General features: G+C 40.4%; 1 protein-coding gene across 1 annotated transcript in view; it reads right to left on the bottom strand.

Annotated features, from left to right (window-relative positions):
- Positions 1-2,626: 2,626 nt before the first annotated feature.
- The window catches only part of LOC134648972 (TBC1 domain family member 9), a 29,258-nt gene continuing 11,382 nt past the window's right edge, over positions 2,627-20,502 (bottom strand). The window contains exons 10-19 of the mRNA XM_063503642.1: positions 20,131-20,324; positions 19,350-19,544; positions 16,471-16,620; positions 15,158-15,346; positions 14,558-14,737; positions 11,875-12,083; positions 8,634-8,749; positions 6,945-7,148; positions 4,235-4,350; positions 2,627-2,928 (exon numbers count right to left, since the gene is read on the bottom strand). Coding sequence (XP_063359712.1) covers positions 2,710-2,928; positions 4,235-4,350; positions 6,945-7,148; positions 8,634-8,749; positions 11,875-12,083; positions 14,558-14,737; positions 15,158-15,346; positions 16,471-16,620; positions 19,350-19,544; positions 20,131-20,324 — 1,772 coding nt within the window. The 3' untranslated portion in view covers positions 2,627-2,709. The remainder of the gene's footprint in view (positions 2,929-4,234; positions 4,351-6,944; positions 7,149-8,633; positions 8,750-11,874; positions 12,084-14,557; positions 14,738-15,157; positions 15,347-16,470; positions 16,621-19,349; positions 19,545-20,130; positions 20,325-20,502) is intronic.

Raw genomic sequence — 20,502 nt, 5'->3', positions numbered from 1 at the left:
TGTTTTCAAAATGACGGGCGTTTTTCCGAGCCTTGATGAACACTTTAGTTCATTGGCTTTCACAGTCCAATCTTAGTTATTGCACTACATCCTCAAACACGGCGTATTATATTAGCGAAGCACCATTATTTTACATATGAAGCATGTGCAAGCTATGAAATATGCAACCCCTCCGTACTTTCCTAAAAAATATTTAGCTTAAAAAATAAAATACGATTAATACAACTATAATTAATATGGCTACTTTATAAATTCATTTAAAAATAAACCTTGGGACTTTTCAAAGTGCCTATCTATAACAACATTTTTTGTTGATTTTAAAATGTAGGAAAAAAAAAGTTTAATCGAACTGGTAATTTCATTGGAAGAACTCCTTCAATATCTTGTGACAGGCATGAAAAGTTTCAAATAATTATTGGCATAAGATTAAAATAAACCTGATGTTAGTGTAGTAATGAACTAGTGTACAGTCAGCAGCAGAAGTTGCTAAGCGGGCGGGGTGTTCAAAATTACCTTGACGCGCTCTTATTCTCTTAACAATAAAGTCGCGTCAAGATCACCTCATCATCATTTTGAACACCTCGCCCGCTTAGCAACTATTTCTGCTGACTGTACATTGTAGACAACTAATTTGTTACTTTGCATGTTCAAAATTAACTGAAGTTTTTTTATTCTCTTCTATTTTCTTAAAAAAAAATCTCGTTCCTATTTTTGGCAATTCATATTATTATAATGACTACAATCATTCAATACTCACTACCTTTTACTAAAATTCATGGTAATACATAAGGAAAAAGACCCATTTTTACCTTAATATAAAAAAAGTATTAAATATAGGTAATAAGTAACGATATAAAATTTGGAATGTTATTTTTTATCGCTTATCATGCGAATATTGCGAATGTTTCAATGATAAAAAAAATTCAAAGCAATAAATTTACACGGCCATAAATTTCATATCATACCTGTATAATTTTGACCTAAAAACACAGTGCATTCGGTGGTTATGTGATTTTTTTAATGAAAAGTAGTAGTATTCAAAGCTAGGCGTTTTTAAGTTCCAATATTTCACTCTTGATTTTATTAGCATTTTGTTAACAAGAAAAACAAATTGTAGGTAGTTTTCTTCTTAAAGAATTAAAGATAATGTTACACTAATAAGTAAAATAAACGATTATTCGCACGTATGTTAGTTACTAACAGAAGTAACAGATCAATACAGTAGGAGTTCGCCATAAAACGCCTACTCTTCAAAATAGAGATCGTTTCGGACACAATACCATTACCAAAGATTCACTGATTGTATACGATGTGAAAAGCCAAAGAAAAAAATCGTGCCTTCGAGCGTGACAGGTAAAGAGTATAGCGCTGTACATCGCCAGTTGTTTTGGGTGTGCATTAACAATAGTAGTCAAACAACAACCGAGCGTTTCTTTTATTTTTTGACATTTTTATACAGTATGGTTGTATATGTCACCGTAAAATTGTAAACACTCGTCATATTATAATCTCGCTAGTTACATTATAAACTGACGGTAGGGAGATTATAATCTAACCTAACCTAACCTACGTTAGATTATAAACTAACGGGTTCACAATCTTACGGTGTCATATACATATCGTCGCTATACTTACTCAACCTCATATCTGCAACAATCATTTGACGGAAATGTCGCTTTTCTTTCATTCGGAATACGGGTGTTTTTGTCATCAAATGAGTGTTGCAGATACGAGGTTGAGTAAGTATAGCGGCGATATTGTGACCTTTATTGCCATTTTTGTGTCATTTCTACTCAAAATCACGAGCCGAAAGAGCTCCTATCCTAATGGGATAAAAAAATATCACAGTTTTTTTCCTATTGTGTTATCATTTCCCCATATACTTTGTATGGCGGTAACAAAAAGGATTTTTTTTTAAATATATGGAAATTTTAGGACACTTCTCTCCTATAAGGATGAAAAGGGCTCGCGATCCTGACTAGAAATAACACAAAAGTGGCAAAAAGGTATCAAAATATAAAAATGGCAAAAAATAAAAGAAACGCTCACCCAACTACAGTTACTGCATAATGTACCTACGGAGTCGTACAGCGCTCTCTACATAAGCTTTTAAACTCGAAGCACGAATTTGTCTGACACTTTGAACATCTAATACAATCGATGTAGGTATCATTGCTATTTTATTACGAAATAAAGTACATACTACTGATAAACTGATAGGTACCGAAATAAAAGTAGGTACATTGTGTTAGCGATTCTAGTCGCTAAAGGTTTGGTTTCCTCCGAAAGCGGTGCCGTCATATAGCGGCCGTCTCCATACAAATACTACGACATCCATATTTAGCCGTATTATTTGGTATGGAGACGGCCGCTATATGACGGCACCGCTATCCTAGGAAAACCGATCTTAAGGGTGGTATACCATCTGTCCAATATGTTTGTCCAATCTCAAGGCGTCTCACTCTCTCTCAAGCAAAATGAGAGACAAAACACACATTGGACAAAGAAATTGAACAGGTGGAATACCACCCTTAAACCCTTTGCTTGGTCAATGGGTTCATATTATTATTACTTGTCATACGTATAACAACAAAAACTATAACCGGTCTAACACGACGCAGCAAATTTACAATGCATATATTGCGCAAAAGGCCTCATTAAATCTCTTTTATAATTAGAAAAACGCATTTATAATTTACAAAAATACCTTCAAGACATCGACTGAAGCCTGTCTCTTTGTTTCAAGGCTTCTAAATCAGGTAGTATGGATACTTTCTCGTTGAAGAATGCCTCTAGAGGTTCCTGTGAGAGCATTGTGGCGAGGAACTGCTCGAGGGAAATGGACCATTCGTCGTCCACCGAAGGTTCGGTTTCCTTTGACGGGGATGGCGCAGTGTCTTGGTCGGTTGTGTTGCCGTTGGGATCCATCTGTATAAAACAATCATTTTAATATTTAAATACAGTGATAATTCAAACATGTCCAAAAAAAACAATAATTAAATGCCTTAAAAACTACTACATTCAATAATACATCACTTAACATGAAACTTGTAGGACTAATAGGTAACTATTTAACTAATCAAATAACCCACCACGAGTCATTCCAGGCGCAAAAGTTCCCAACACGCGCGCTGCGTTTCCGCGTTGAATCCATCCAACCACCCATTTTAATTATATGTTATACTTATGTGTGATAAATAATAAATAAATAAATAAATAAAATATTTTTTTTGACAATAACAAGTTACAAAGTAGGTTTTTAAGTCCCTGTCCCTTTAAGTAAATAAAATATTTTTTTTGACAATAACAAGTTACAAAGTAGGTTTTTAAGTCCCTGGCTTCTGAGCTAGGTAAAGACCTGTGTTACAGAAGTCAGTGTCCTCTCCTAGACAATAGAAACTATATAAGGAACATCGAATCTAGTATGGCTTATTTACTACATTTCCCATTGAAGATTAGTATTGCATATGATTTATGTAAAGCAAGAACTTTATCTAGATTTAAATCCTAAACGGCTAGTAAGTTTAATGTAAATGGTGAACAACAGTATCGGGTTATTCCCACTAGTTACCACCAAGTTCTTACCACCAACCAGTGTTGGCCGAAAGTTAATGCGAATTGAAAATGTTGGCCATTAACCATTATAAATTGAACCTTAAACCGTATCGGACGATTATAGTTTACGATTCAATTTATAATGGTTAATGGCCAGCATTTTCAATTTGCATTAACTTTCGGCCAACACTGCCACCAACTCGGTTTGGTGGTAACTACTAACTAGTGGGAATTTTTATTCCCAGTAGTTACCACCAAAATTTTGTTAGAGTTAAATACTAATAAATACAGTATAAAAAAATAAATATAGAGTGATTTAATAAATCATTATTAAGTCGATTAGTGTTTTAGTAAACTGCCTTAAAAGTGACGAAAAAATATTGAAAGAGTTTAACCGGTACTAGTACAAAAACTATAATATATGCAAGGATAAATTAAATAATCCATTTAGATTATTTTTAAGTGATTTTATTCGGTAATTCAAAATCACTCTATATTTATACTATACTATTTTATACTGTTTTTATTAGTATTTAACTCTAACAAAATTTTGGTGGTAACTACTGGGAATAATTTTTCCCAGTAGTTACCAGTGGTAAAAGGTGGGAAAAAAAATCCCAGTAGTTACCACTGGTAAGAACTTGGTGGTAACTAGTGGGAATAACCCACAGTATCTTACCTGTCGCATTGTGGACTGCTTTTCGGCGGCTGCTAAGTACAAGCTGTCCTGTGATATCTCGCGGTCCAGGCTCCGTCGCCGGTGGTTCCATTCACCCATCTTCAACAGGAGCGTGCCTAGAAAAAGAAATACTAAAATTATAAAGGTGAAGGTAGTCGTTTCCATAGGAGGAATAATAGGAAGTCTGAATGAGATTACGATTCATGATTTTATTATGCCTAGTCTTGGCCACACTACGGGAAACGCCGTAGATTATTGCAAAAATCCCAGTGTGGCCGTATGAAAAAGGTCCATTATTGCGATAAACGTGTGGCCACGACATCACAAATAATGTCGCGGCAAAGCTATAATAAAATTCAAAGTAAATATGACGTGATATGCCAACCAGGCAGGACGTAAAGGGCTAGCATCCGTCCAGGTTTATTTGGATTTATTTTAGTTTGGTACGCGGTAAAAACCAGACTATTTTGAGTCGGGGTAAACATCTGCAACCAATATTATTTTTGAAATAAGTTTATTTTCAGCCTGGAACCGACTTTAGTAAATTCGGCGTCCGTATCCTAGGTAAAGGCAGCCTTAGAAAGGAGAGGGTGCAGATTGGGACTCACATATAAAAAAAAACGTACCAGCTTGCACGGCCGGCCCTTACAACTGGTCTTTATGTAGCGTGAGTCGGCCAGGGGGCCGATTTTTGAATTACGATCGCTCGATTTCGTCACTCGAAAATCGGTGGAAAACGGTGAAATGCTAATTTTTGAAATACGAGCGATCGAAATTTGGAATCTATTGGTATTGACCACTCGATTTCAATTCTATTAGTAGAATTTAAATGCCTAGTCGTGGAGATATTATTTAACGAAATACACGAAATCGAGTGGTCGAAATTCAAAAATCGGCCGCCAGTAGTTGGAGAATGTGAGCTCGAGCTAGGTAGGTACTTGGGAGCGGCGGTGCCGCACCAGGCGCGAATGGGATTTATTTAGCGCCTGGAGTGTACATTCCTGTCAGTTACATACCAGCTTGTGCCGCCGCCTTATACAGCTGGTCCTTAAGCCCTTGCTACACGGTCGCCGACAAGCCTACTAACCGTCTGACCTTGGTCAGTTTTGGTCAAATTTTGTTGGAAACAACTGTCTACACGGTCCGGGACGGACCAAGGCCACGCGGTCTGGGGGCTTGTCGGCGACCGTGTAGCAAGGGCTTTATACAGCGTAAGTGCATGGCGGCCAACAGTTGAAGAAACTGAAGAAAGTGAGCTTTAGGGCCCTCCCTAAAGCGAAGCGAAGCCGTGGTCGGGGCAGACCTGGGTGTTGATGCACCGGACCCGGACCCGGTGCCCCGTCAGGCGCGAATGGATTCTATTTAGCGTCTGGTGTGAATATTCCTGTCTCACTTGCACCATCCCATTAACCCAGTGTCAAATTGGACTGGCAACCATGTTAACTCCAGTGTGATGAATCAAAATCCTTGGTACAACCAATAACTTTTATTTTACTCCAACTTCTTACTTCAACACTCTTAAACAATCTTAAGTTAACAAGCAGGCACCTTCATGCCAAATGTTACTGGTTTAAGCGCCAAGCGAGAATGAATCTTCCACCTCATGTTACGTTATCTGTATACTTTTTTATAATTAGAATACGCGGGTAGCAGAGAAGGGTCCTTTTCGCGAGTACCGACAGATTAATTAACAAATATTCGGGTAAACACTGATCATATTTTCAATCCCTACCCACTGAATGCCATTAGTTAAACCTAACTTACACTAAATAATTATAATTTACTCTCGAAATCTTATGAAATATCACACCAGGTTTAACCGGTTAACTCCGGGTTAGTGGAATGGTGCAAGTGGGTCTTAAGCTTTGGATTCCTCCGAAAACGGTGCCGTCATATTACGGCCGCTATATAGCGTTGACTGACGTCACTAGAACGTTGTCTATGTAAACAAGATGACGCGGTTTCCTAGACGGCGTTACGTTACGTTGATTGTCAACGTAACGTAAGATGACGGCCGTCATGACGGTGTCGATAGTTTCGTGAACGTTTTATTAGATAGCGGTGACGCCATTTTGAATAAATGACACGAGATTTGAATAAATGATTCCGTACTACGATTATTTTCCTCTTCTGATGATATTTCATCCTCCAAGTAAACTATAGATGATCAAGCAAATCTTGTCAGTAGGAAAAGGCGCGAAATTCAAATTTTCTATGGGACGTTATCCCATCGGGCCTACATTTTTCAAATTTGCCGCTTTGGCCTTGGTGGATGACGGTGTGTTATGACGCCGTGGTACTTTCCACATGTCGCCACCGTAAAGACGGCCGTCTTTTGCTGCCGCTATATGACGGCCGTCATATGACGGCACCGTTTTCGGAGGAATCCAAAGCTTTAGGCCCCCGTTAACCCAGTGTCAAATCGTACTGGTAACCATGTTAACTCCAGGTTTAACCGGTTAACTCAGGGTTAGTGGAATGGTGCAAGTGCTTAGAGTTACATACCGGCTTGTGCCGCCGCCTCATACAGCTGGTCTTTATGTAGCGTGAGCGAGTGTATGGCGGCGAGGAGCTGCAAGAAGTGGGCGCGGGGCAGTGTCAAACCCCGGAGTTAACCCAGTGTCAAATCGTACTGGTAACCATGTTAACTCCAGGTTAAACCGGTTAACTCCGGGTTAGTGGAATGGTGCAAGTGCTTAGAGTTACATACCGGCTTGTGCCGCCGCCTCATACAGCTGGTCTTTATGCAGCGTGAGCGAGTGTATGGCGGCGAGGAGCTGCAGGAAATGGGCGCGGGGCAGCGGCGGCGCGGCGGCCGGGGCGCTGGTGCCGGGCGTGGAGGCGCCGGACCCGGACCCCACGCCCGACCAGGCGCAGGCGCGGATGGACTCCGCTATGGGGTCCACGCTGGACGCTGGAAAACAACGTGGTATACTTTAAAAGTTTGGAAAATCCATAGATACACTTAACCTGTCAGCTCCCAAGGGCTCAAATTTGAGCCAGAACGCTTATGGTGACGTCACACACGTGGGAACTCACGGGTTAATCATCCATTGTTTTGATGTTTCGAGGGAATTTGTCAGAAAAGCGAACTCGGGAACCAAAATAATCTTGTTCTATGCGTTTTTAAAAGGAATTTCCTCTAACGCCTCGAAAAATTGACTGAATGCTGTAGAATTAACTTTAAAAAAGAACTAAAATGTGACGTCCCACGGATAAAGATACCTTATGGCCGTTGGCGCTTACGCTATTATTAACGCCGCTCCGCCGCCGCGCGCTATTGTTATTGCGGCGCTATGCGACGTAAGCGCCAAGTGCCATAAGGTACCTTTTGCCGTGGAACGTCACAAATATTCTGAACGTCCAGCAAGGCACATGTGACACCTCTGAATTTCCAAGCTAACATATCTATACCGTAACTGCTAACCATCAGACAGGCTATATGCTAGTATGATAAATCATTGAATACTGCTGGAAGATAAAACCAACTTGGTCTACAGCTAAGTAAAATATTCATGTACAGCAAGCTGCAAAGACAACCGTTCCCCTCTGCATATAAACTTGTTTGCAGAAAGGGGTGTAACGTCGCACTCTCAGTGTACGCGTTAACATAATATTTAATACGGAACCACGGTATTTACTTAAAGCGCTTAAGGTTTTAATCGCCGCACGCCGCGGTACGCGGACAAGAGCGGATCCCTAACGCTAACGAGCTTCTCCGAAGATGCGCGAGCGCCGCCTGCGAGCGGCATTCGGTTTTCTCTGCCTTCACACCGCTCCGAGACATCGAACGGGGAGCGCGTGTTACTTTTTATCAAAATTCCGTTATTCGACACGTCGCATGTCGTGTCGTGCATAATATTAATATCATTAGTTTTAGTGTCGAGTGTTTCCCGCTGGGGTGAGTTCACATTATGTAGCTTCTGTGCTTAATTGTATATTAGAGCTGTGCTAAATACTGTTATAAGGTTTTAAAGTTGCCGGTTGAGCTAGGTAATTGCGCTTCCCTTCAATCCTTAACACTGGACCTTGACCGGCACAAACAGATGACATGGCCTGCACCCTAACGCTTATCTCTGGGACTTCCAGGATCATTTACTCGACGCCTAAGTACCGGCGTAAGGGCTGGAGTTGCCGTACTACAAGCGGTCACGGAACTCACTGGAGCCACGCCTAGCTGACGTGGAGCTGCCTAGTCCCTACAACATCCACCTTGGAGTCTCCGCTACCGGACCCTAGTCAGGCCAGTGTTATTTTCAGTGCGCTCATCTACCCAGTGCTGTTAGGAACGGACAATATAGTTATTTTTTAAGTAACCTGAGGTTTCATTGACCCGCGACCCTACCCTAGCGTGACCAAGCGTTACAGGGGGGTGATCAGTTATCTCTGCATACTGTACCTGATTGGCTGTTGGAGCTGTCGCTGGATTTGTCCATGTAGCCAGCGTCACCCGAGTCGCTTATAGACCGCTGCAGCTCTTGAGGCACGGGTTCAGATCCGGACGGGTTCTCTACACTGTAACAATACAATATATCATATCATAGTGTTGCATTTACATTAAAAGTAAAAACGTTAACTTCCAATGAAATATTGTTAAGTAGTGTAAGAAATATGGAACGTCGCGAGAAAAGACAAGAAATAGTAAATAGGGTTTTACCGGTTTTCTTCACTCACTGGGAAAAAAGTACTGCCGTTTAAGATTTCGCTTGTGACGTCGTTCGGCTACATCACTATACATTTTATTTATACTATGTAATTATACTGCTACGGTATGCAAATGAAAATTAGACATTTTGTAGTACGTTGGGCTTAGCCGATAACAGAATAAATCCTTACTAATATTATAAATGCCAAAGTGTGTCTGTCTGTCTGTTACCTCTTCACGCTTAAACTGCTGAACCGATTTAGTTCAAAGGGTATAGCCGGGTACGCATGGCCAAACTGCCCTTAGCGTAAAAAAACAATTTCCTTTTACTGGATTATTAACCTATGTATATGTAGTGCTTTCACCAAATATTAAGCCTCAAATGCTTCAGATTAAAAAAAAAAAATGCAAAAAAGAAAAATCATTTTTATTTTATTACAGTCAAAGTACTAATCCGATTTCTTTGTAATTTGGGTATGTTGTATATACAATTAAGGTCGCTTTCTGAAAAAAATAATATTGAATTATCTCTTAAAATAATAGTAAAAAATTGAGATGAAAATTTTCAGAAAAATAAAAAAAATACGTGCGAAATAGCGACAGTTACCAAATTTACATATTTTATGTAGAATTTAATAATGTTTACATATATTTTTTTCAAAACTTAAAATCGGGATTAACAGTGTGAAAAACTCGAATTTGTAACATCCCATAATCTCTCTCTTCATACAAAGCAAAGCTAAGCTAAGTAGTCATAAACGAATGAAGTATATTGTGAACGCAGTCTTTACGAATTTGAATTTAGAATGTGACGTATTTTATTCATCAAAGGAACAGACATTTTTCAATCGTTAACGCTCTGTATAAAATTCGTGCCTATTTTCCTGTTCCCGCGCTTTTTTTAGGGTTCCGTAGCCAAATGGCAAAAAACGGAACCCTTATAGATTCGTCATGTCTGTCTGTCTGTCCGTCTGTCTGTCCGTCCGTATGTCACAGCCACTTTTCTCCGAAACTATAAGAACTATACTGTTGAAACTTGGTAAGTAGATGTATTCTGTGAACCGCATTAAGATTTTCACACAAAAATAGAAAAAAAAAACAATATATTTTTGGGGTTCCCCATACTTCGAACTGAAACTCAAAAATTTTTTTTTCATCAAACCCATACGTGTGGAGTATCTATAGATAGGTCTTCAAAAATGATATTGAGGTTTCTAATATCATTTTTTTCTAAACTGAATAGTTTGCGCGAGAGACACTTCCAAAGTGGTAAAATGTGTGTCCCCCTCCCCCTGTAACTTCTAAAATAAGAGAATGATAAAACTAAAAAAAATATATGATGTACATTACCATGTAAACTTCCACCGAAAATTGGTTTGAACGAGATCTAGTAAGTAGTTTTTTTTTATACGTCATAAATCGCCTAAATACGGAACCCTTCATGGGCGAGTCCGACTCGCACTTGGCCGCTTTTTAAATCTCTGAATGCCGTTCGCCCTAGCCGCATACAGCCACGGAGTTTAAGGTCCGCGCTCAGCGAAATAAGTCGCGTTCTAAATTCAAATTGCGTTGGGAATATAACTTTCTAGTATAACGTACAAGTTATTTTGTATGAAGAGAAGGTATTATGGGATGTTACAAATTCGAGTTTTTAACACTGTTAATCCCGATTTTAATTTTTGAAAAAAATATATGTTAAACATTATTAAATTCTACATGAAATATGTAAATTTGATAACTGTCGCTATCTCGCATATATTTTTTTTATTTTTCTGAAAATTTTCATCTAAATTTTTTACTATTATTTTAAGAGATAATTCAATATTAATTTTTTCAGAAAGCGACCTTAATTGTATATACAACATACCCAAATTACAAAGAAATCGGATTTGTACTTTGGCTGTAATAAAATAAAAATGATTTTTCTTTTTTTGCATTTTTTTTTTAAATCTGGAGCATTTGAGGCTTAATATTTGGTGAAAGCACTACATCCAATAAAATAATAATCCAGTAAAAGGAAATTGTTTTTTTCGCTAAGGGCAGTTTGGCCATGCTTACCCGGCTATACCCTTTGGTATGGAGATAGTTCGAGTCTTGGGGAAGGACGTAGGGTAGTTTTTATCCCACAAATCACACTTCAAGGGGGTGGATGTTTGTATGGGAAATCGTTAAAAAGCGGATTGGGTAAAAATAAGCTACCCAAATTAATAACTCCACGCAGACGAACTCGCGGGCAAAAGTAGTAAGAAAAAAAAAAACGTTTATTCAGAAATCTTGCTTACAACTAATTACATATATTTATCTGCCAAACCACAGAGTGGTTTGTTGGCAGACGAGGCTCCTTTATGCTTATAAATGCAAGCTAGGTAGTTGACAGGTAACTTAAACTTAGGTATCTACTTAACCCTTTACCGCATGCGCAGCCCTATATAGCAACTATTAAAGTTCATTTTTAAACAATAGTTATTTGTACAACAAGAGATCAAAGTTTGATATTTCTTCGAGTGCTTATTTTGAGTCCCGTGCAAGCGAAAGATTCTATACTAGATTCACGAGCGTGGCGAGTGAATCTAATTTAGAATCTTGAGCGTAGTAAGGGACTCAAAAGTGCACGAGATGTAAATCACTTTGATCTCGTGTAGTTCACAAAAGTTTTCACCTCAGCAGTGAGAACATATTAGAGAACCCGAAAAATGTATTTCTTCTTCATTACTTACCTCTATTCACTCATGTTTTCTTAAGATATACCAACAATTAAGTTTTCACCTCAGAAGCTCGAACAAGGGTACTTTGCTACTTAAAAACAGTGAGCAAAACCGCATTTTGCTCACTGAGTGAGGAAAGTTGCATTTTGCTAATTTTGTCTCACTCAGTGAGCAAAATGCGATTTTTCTCACTGTTTTTAAGTAGCAAAGTACCCTTGTTCGAGCTGCTGAGGTGAAAATACTTTTTACTTATGACATGAAGTAAGGGGTTAACTCTATAATAAACCGACCTGTCGAAGAAGGAGATAGCGTCAGTGGCGAGTTCGGCACCAGCTTGCGCGGCCCTTGCGTCGCGCAGTTCCTCGTGCGACAGCAGCGGCGGCGCGTGCGCGCAGTACAGCACGCGCAGCCGCCGCGCCGCCTCCGCGCGCGCGCTCACGCCGAGCGCGAGCGACAGCCCGCGGGCAGACACGAACCCGTCGCTGTCGTTGTCCATTAGCTGGAATAATAGTTGAGCGTTTTCCAAAAAAAGTGTACATTTCATTCATGTCTTCAAAATATTGACTTCTTGGGCTCATTTTACTCAGAATCATTTGTACATTCACGCCTCATACATGAAAAAATGTGTCCCAAAATTTTGTATGAAAAAAATTTTTTCCAGTGCGTCACGTTCATACAAATAAAAAAAATTCATACAAGAATGTGACGATCTGGAAAGGAATTTTTTGGACACATTTTTTTATGTATGAGGCGTGAATGTACTAATGATTCTGAGTAAAATGAGCCCAAGAAGTCAATATTTTGAAGACATGAATGAAATGTACACTTTTTTTGGAAAACGCTCAGTTATTTGTTTTACAAGTGGGCAAAGTTGTTGTTCAACCGCTCGTGCTAATATTGATACCCGAGCAAGCGAAAGATTCCAAAATTGAACTACGAGCGTAGCGAGTGGTTCGAAATTTGGAATCATGAGCGCTGCGAGGGTTTCAAAGCACTAGGGTTAAACAGAATTTGCCCCCTAGTGTAACACAAAATTTTTCACCACACCAACCCGAAGCAAATATTAAATGTAAACTTTCCTTGGTTAAAGTACTTACTTAAATTATTACAACGAAATTAAATTTACCGCACTATGTAAATACTGATGAACTGTATAACTGTTGACATGTAAAATATTACTTTTTACCAATAAACGCTATCTATCTATCTATCTATCTATATCAAACAAAATCAAATTCAAATGAATGTTATTAAATATTTATCATCCAAAATCATCATTTAAAAGTCAATTCTACCAGCAAACATAAGTAAGAAAAAAACTCAAAATTTGCATTTGATTACATGTGAATTACTGATAGCAAAGTGCACGTTTTTGAAGTGCAAAGTAAGCCTTTCCGAGCTGGTGTGGTGAAAACAATTATAGTATACTCGTACCTACATTATTATCGACGCGGGGAATGGAGCAATACGGCTGACAAGGCGGCCTAGCCAAGGTGCCAATCGCTATCGCTTCGCGATCGAATCGCTTTGTGTCTCTCCATCACTCTACCATATTAGTGTTGACATCAGGGATGTTGCGGATGCAGATTTTTGCGGATGCGGATGCGGATTTTTAAAGGCTCACATCCGCGGATGCGGATGCGGATGTCAAGATTAGGTACTTAGAAAACGTCAAATATTACATTTTTAGTATTTTTTTATTAAAAAAACCAAACGTTTAGTATTTGAGCAAGAATATAGGTGCGTTATATTTAATAAACAGTAACTTCGCCGACTTTTCTGGATCTAGACGATTTCGTTATAGGCAATGACGAAATTACCTAGCACTTACGCCGCCGCTAAGACGTTCCTGTACCGACTTGTTCAACATCCGCATCCGCATAAGCTCCGCATCGATTTTATGCGGATGCGGATGTTGAAAATAATGCGGATGTTCCGCGGTTGCGGATGCGGATGCGGATGTTCGCAATATCCCTGGTTGACATTGACAGTTGCGTTTCGTTCGCTACGGAGCGTTAGCGATTGGCATGTTGCCTACGAAACTTGAGTTGTAATTTTGAACGAAATACCTTGAAAGTCTGTTTAATTTAATATGATGCCATTCTCCAAGTCTATCCTCTCTTTCCCTCCCCACGACAGAGCAATGAAATAAAGAGGTTTTTGAACTGCGTGTAGTCAAATCCATAAACTTCATATGCGTCTTCTAATCGTTGCCCCAGCCCACATTTGACCCGGAGACTTCATTTTTATAAGAAAAAGATTATTTGTCCCTAATTTTATATTAAAGGAAAAAATGGAAAAATTACGCTTCCGGCAGGACTTGAACCCGCAACCTCCGCAAGTCCTGCCGGAAGCGTAATTTTTCCATTTTTTCCTTTAATATAAAATTTGGAATATCGCTCGCAGACGTAATCTGCATGTTAAAAATTGATTTATTTGTCCCTGTTCTCAAACACTTCTATCAAATATCCTTCCATTGGAAACCAATAATTTGTTTTACCCTAAAACATCCTAGCAGTGATGGCCTCGGCGCACTCCCCCTTCCCCCACGGCGACAGAGCAGTGAACAGGTTCTTGAACTGAGTATAGTCCAGTCTATACGCTTCATATGGGGCTTCTAGTCATTGCCCCAGCCCACATTTGACTCAGACACTTTATTTTTATAAGAAAAAAATAATTTATCCCTGTTCAAACACTTACTATCAAACATTCTACCATTGTAAACCAATAATGCTACCTTAAACATCCTAGCAGTGATGGCCTCGGCGCACTCCCCCTTCCCCCACGGCGACAGAGCAGTGAACAGGTTCTTGAACTGGGTGTAATCGAGTCTGTACGCTTCGTATGGGGCTTCTAGTCGTTTCCCCAGCCCACATTTGACACGGAGACTTCATTTTTATAAGAAAAAAATAATTTATCCCTGTTCAAACACTTACTATCAAACATTCTAGCACTGTAAACCAATAATGTTACCTTAAACATCCTAGCAGTGATGGCCTCGGCGCACTCCCCCTTCCCCCACGGCGACAGAGCAGTGTACAGGTTCTTGAACTGGGTATAGTCCAGTCTATACGCTTCGTATGGGGCTTCTAGTCGCTCGCACGGCACGCGTTTAGCCCACAGCAGCTCTTCACGGATTATACTTAACAGTTCCTGTAAGCAAGAAAAAAATATAGGTTTACAACGTGTGCGTCCAGGGTAATCTACTCATTAGCTGGGACCAAACGAGCTATGTCAGTTTGCATACCAGTTGCATACTATACTTTGGCAGGAGTCATTTGCCAATTCAGTGGAGCATAGGCAGAGAGAATATCTAATTAGTCTTATTACCTCAAAAAGAGGGATGAGTAGAATTTCGTTCTTCTACAAAACTGATAAAACTTGTTTGCCAGATTATAATTTCTTAGATGGAATGGAATTGGGAAGTATAAACGCTGAAATCGGTGCCCATGCTACTAAACAATGACCTCTCACTAAAATACCACGATACTTTTCTTACAGAGGGGTTATAGGGGTAGCTAGGTAGGTAGGGGTAGGGGTAGGAACCCCAGAAGACACTAATAAGAGTATAACCAGCAGTTCCTGGGGCTCCAGAAGCCGGTCCATCTGCAGCGCCCGCAGCGTGTTCCTCTCGAGGCTGTCTTCTAACTGCCGCACCACTCGGAGTCTGTGTTTCAGACGGAGATGTTCTATGCATTCTGGTGTCACGCTCTGCCCGTATGAGCGGTAGGACTGGTAGATGATCTCTTGGATTTTCACACTCTGAAAATGAGAAGAAACATTATACAAATCGTGAAAGTTTAAATCAGGGACCGGAAAACCCATTTTAAAGATTAATCGTATCGATAAAGTAACCCTATTAAATGCTTACCCAGAGGTCATGGTTACCCTATCGTTTGGCTTACCGTATCGTTATGGAAACCATTTTCAATATGATTAATCATATTAGATGTGGTTTCCAAATCAAATAGGGTGTAGATAAGGTAGTTAAGTCTATAATATTTACCGCTTACCCCTTAATAGGGTAACCCTTTTCCCGTCTCTTTTCTACGTAGGCAGCGATTCTACCTTTCTCATTTTAAATTGAACAGGACAGAATAGGCGATGGAAGCGGAACAAATGGAGTAAATGGTTGCTGTTATGTAGGTATTTATTCTGGAGTAGTGATCAAAAATAGTCGGGTTTTGACCGATTTGTTTGTTCGATCGTATAATTGTGACGCTATTATTCAGTGTTTAACATTATGCCATTGTAAAAAAGTTGATTAAATCTCTGAAAAAACTTTTGAGTCATTTGTTTTCGATGTGTTTTAGTCTTCTCACGATACGTACTGACGTTGGTTGTGTGCAGCTAGCACTTCGACCTTGGTCCAGTCGCGTTCAGTGCTTGTCTAAAAGCGCATGCAGATTCGATAACATTAGTATGCACGACTAACGCCAGGACTGGAATGACTTCCAACTTCGATGACCCGTAATTTCTTACGGGGATTCTTTTAAAAAACCCATATGTTTTAAATACTACAGCCAGCGAGTTTTACGACGGTCGGGGTTAACGACCTGATAGAGCAAATATCACTTTTTAAAATTAGATCCGCTGGGTCATAACCTTGTAACAAAATGTTAGTATGTCCTGTATAGTCGACACGACTTAAGGCCCGTCTCCATATTGCGCGGCAAACTATCGAACATTGGCTCGCGAGGCAGCCGCGCGCAATGGATACCGGGTTGGCTCGCGAGCCAACTCGATCAGATCGCGTTGGCTTGCGAGCCAACTCGATCAGATCGCGTTGGCTTGCGAGCCAACCCGGTATCCATTGCGCGCGGCTGCCTCGCAAACCAATGTTCGATAGTTTGCCGCGCAATATGGAGACAGGCCTTTAGTCTCACCTTCTCAGCGGTCCTCGGTTCAGTAGATAACGCCATGGCTTCATCATTGTAGATGCCCTTCAGGTAGTCGTTAAACACCTGCACAGCCTGCCCGTCTTCTGTACATTTGAGCAGTTTGTCCCGGTTGATGTCCAGAATCTTTAGCGTCACCTGGAAGCATAAAGATAGTTATGTTGCTTCGAAACTGACCACTCCTTTCTATAAAGGATGAACCAACAAGTCACCCCAATGGTTTTCAAAGACTGATCAGATCATCATCAATAGTTTTAGCCCAAGTACTGCTAGAAACGACCTCCCCAAATCTTCAATAGTCTTTCGTTACCCTCTTCCATAAAAATCACTAGGTCATCCACAAAACATACGTCCATCAGACATGAGATTATAACCAAGGTCAGTGGCGGATTTCCCATAAGGCACAGTAGGCTCGAGCCTAGGGCGGCGAGATATTAGGGGCGGCAAATTGTGACAAAAAATTCGCTGATTATAACAAGAAATAATTCAAAATTAGGCAACGAATTCTCAAAAAAAGGTACCCATAGAGGGAAATGCTTGGAAGTCTTGGAACACAATTTTGGACTTCGTAACTTTGTTTGAACTATACTTGGTCAACCAGATCTTGACAGTAGAAAAAGGCGGCAAATTTGAAAAATGTAGGCGCGAAGGGATATCGTCGCATAGAAAATTTAATTTTCCCGGCTTTTTTACTGACAAGATTTGGTTGACCAGCTATATATGAGTGTTTAGAGGTGAATTTTGGCAAAAAAATAAGATTTTTTTATGTTTCTTTTTAGATTTTTTGAATATTTTTGTACATAAAAAGTAAGTGTTATTGGTAAAACTGTCACTTAAAATGAATAAGTATTTGCTTTTTTCGTAAAATCAATTTTTTTTTGCAAGGCGTTACTACTTTCTGACATTTATCAATAAGGATAATATGTAGACTACGTCGCATAGTGGCTATATCGCCACCGTAAATGCATTTTAGATGTTTTGTTTTTAATTGGTAATAATTCTGAAACTAGGCGAGTTCCAGAAAAGTTTATAGGACATTTTAGTCTTTAAATTAAATATGATCAGCGGCGATATCATGGTCGCATTTTTATCACTTGTCATGTTATGTGTCACTTTCGCACTTACATACTTGTTAAAACGTGACAGGCATGATATTGTTTTTTTTATGTTAAACTGATCGGCGATTGGCTCTAGACACACCTGATGGAAAGTGAAGACAGAGCCTAAGATGGAACTCACCGGTTCAGTAATAGCCTATTCACTCTAGCTTTAAAGAGACCGAGGTCATATTTCTCAGGGAATACGGATGACGGGAGCGCATTCCATTCCTTAGCCGTCCTTACCAAAAAAGACGAGGCAAATCGTTTTGTGCGGACAAATGGGATGTTAACCACGAACGGGTGCATTCGCTCCCCGCGCCTGGACGTCCGATGATGGAAAGGGGAAGGTGGAATCAGGTCATGCAGCTCTTGTGCGCATTCTCCAGAATGTATCCGATAGAACACCGATAGACATGCGACTCGTCGGCGATGATCGAGGCTCTGTAACTTTGATTTGACAGCTGGGTCATCGCCTAAAAGTCTATGAGCCCGGCGCTCTATTGAGTCTAGGGCCGCCAGCTGATACTTGGCGGAACCGTCCCAAAGGTGGCAGCAGTATTCCATGCACGAGCGGACCTGTGCTTGGTATAGGGAGAGAAGCTGATTCGGCGTGAAGTACCGCCTCACCTTAAATAGGACACCAAGTTTCTTGGCAGCAGTTTAGCCCTGGACTCAATAGTCGACCCGAAGTTTAGGTTGGGTTTTAGACTTAGACGGCTTAGATCAAGAAGCTCAAGATGGTTGGTCACGGGAAGGGACACATTCTGGAAAGTGGGAGCCAAGGTGAACTGGCTCCGTTTTGCGGTGAATAGGCACGCCTGTGTTTTTGTGGCGTTGAATCTAACCAAGTTGGCCGCGCCCCATTCGGACACGGTATCCAAGGAAAAATTCAACCGCTCCACCATGGTCTCTCTAAGGGTTTCGGTGTCACCTACACTGGCTCTGGCGTTAGAAAAGTATCTCTCTGTAACCGTGCTGTCATCCGCATACCCAAAGATACCGGGCTTGAGCAGATCGTTGATGTGCAGCAGAAAGAGGGTTGCAGAGAGGACTGAGCCTTGAGGCACCCCGGCCTCAAGATATCATAAAAAACCGACCATCTTAGCCCTACAGGAATACACTGTTAAAATCTTATAGGTTGTACGTAGTTGTACCGTAAATATTTACATATTATGTATTGAAGGAAATTTAATGCAAAATTACAGAGAGCGGATTTCTCAAAAACTAAACAAAATACCTATCGAAAAACTCGACTGATTCGACTGTATAAAACTTGTAGCAAATTTAATTAGCTTTGATTTTGTATAATGAATTTGTCACAAGGACGCATAGTTACTGAGATATAATAAGCAAAAAGCCGAAAAATGGGACCTTCAACCAAACCTCCTACCCCCGCTCAAGGGGACTTTTGATATGTTCACCTCCTAACGAGTCCAAATAGAGTTACTAAGTTAAAAATGTGTCCCAAGCATTTCCCTCTACACCTTTTCGTCGCCTGACCTAAATGTAGTCAATATGATGGGTGCTGATGCTGAGAAAGGGGCGGCTACAAGGCCTGGAGCCTAGGGCGGCAAAGACTGCAAATCCGCCACTGACCAAGGTCTTCCAACAGTTTCCTAAGATCTTGAGCAGATTCTTGGTTTGTTGAGGGCTTTCCGAAGGATCTTAAAAACTGTCGGAAGAATGTTCTTCTTCGAAGCTAAATATACTGAAATTCATAAGACACACTTTTGAATAGAATAGTTCTTTCGGGAGAACTTTACTGACCTGGAAGATGACCTTAGCTCCGTCGTAGAAGAAACAATCCATGACGTTGACGGCGCACTCGTACGGCATGACGCTGATGAACAGCGTGAGGAACCAGGACAGGGAGATCATGTTCATCATGCCGAGCTCGTCTAATTTCGCGTGGAGCTCGGGCAGGTGGGCTTCCGTTAGCTCTTCTAGGACCCCTTGGTCGACCTGGAAATGAACATTGAATGTTTATTGGTATGTGCAATGATGGCGGTTAATAAAAAAAAAGTATTGTTATGGAGCGTTTACAAGGGTCTGTTCCGTACAAACGCATGTTTTGTTCTCTATTGGCGTTTTTCTGAGCATTATGAAATTGATGACGCATTGATGATGAAGCAATTTTGGAGTATATGTCACCGAAAAACACCTGAGATCGCCATAAAATCGCGTTAACACTGGACATGCGATGGAATACGTGGTACTTATGCTACTTCATTTTATGACTAACTAGCGACCCGCCCCGGCTTCGCACGGGTTAACAAATTATACATAAACCTTCCTCTTGAATCACTCTATCTATTAAAAAAAACCGCATCAAAATCCGTTGCGTAGTTTTAAAGATCTAAGCATACAGACAGACAGACAGACAGCGGAAGCGACTTTGTTTTATACTATGTAGTGATGTGTACTGAAATACGGTAAAACCCACCACGTCTCATTATAGTTTTTACGAATCCTCCACACTTACAATTAGTAGTAAGAAATGCAACACGAATAATGAAATACGGTGAAGTTGTGGACATTTCATACTCACCAAAGCGCCAACGACCCTCGTGTTATAGTAATCCGGCAGTAGCGTCTCACAGATAGTGGCCAGTAGCCAGAACGCTTGCTCTTCAGGGCAGTATATGAGAAGCACTGAAGCCACGATGTTCATGGCTTGGCAGTAGCCGATGGTCGGGTTCTTGAGTGCGTATGCGCAGAGGACGCGACGGAGTGCGGAAATGCCTGGAAAGGTCGCATTGAAAGGACCATGGGCAACTTTGTATAGAGCCTGGACCCAACGCCAACAGAAATGAGAGTAAGGTAATAGATAGGTATTTCTATGTACTTCATTTTTTTCTATGGGCACTAATCGGAATTCCATTGCAGAACTGAGATATTGGTATTTTAGCCAAAATGACGT

This window comes from Cydia amplana, chromosome 6 (assembly GCF_948474715.1).
Source record: "Cydia amplana chromosome 6, ilCydAmpl1.1, whole genome shotgun sequence".
NCBI lineage: Eukaryota > Metazoa > Arthropoda > Insecta > Lepidoptera > Tortricidae > Cydia > Cydia amplana.
The sequence above is the reverse complement of the archived record's forward strand: the minus strand, read 5'-3'. Positions and strand labels throughout refer to the sequence as shown.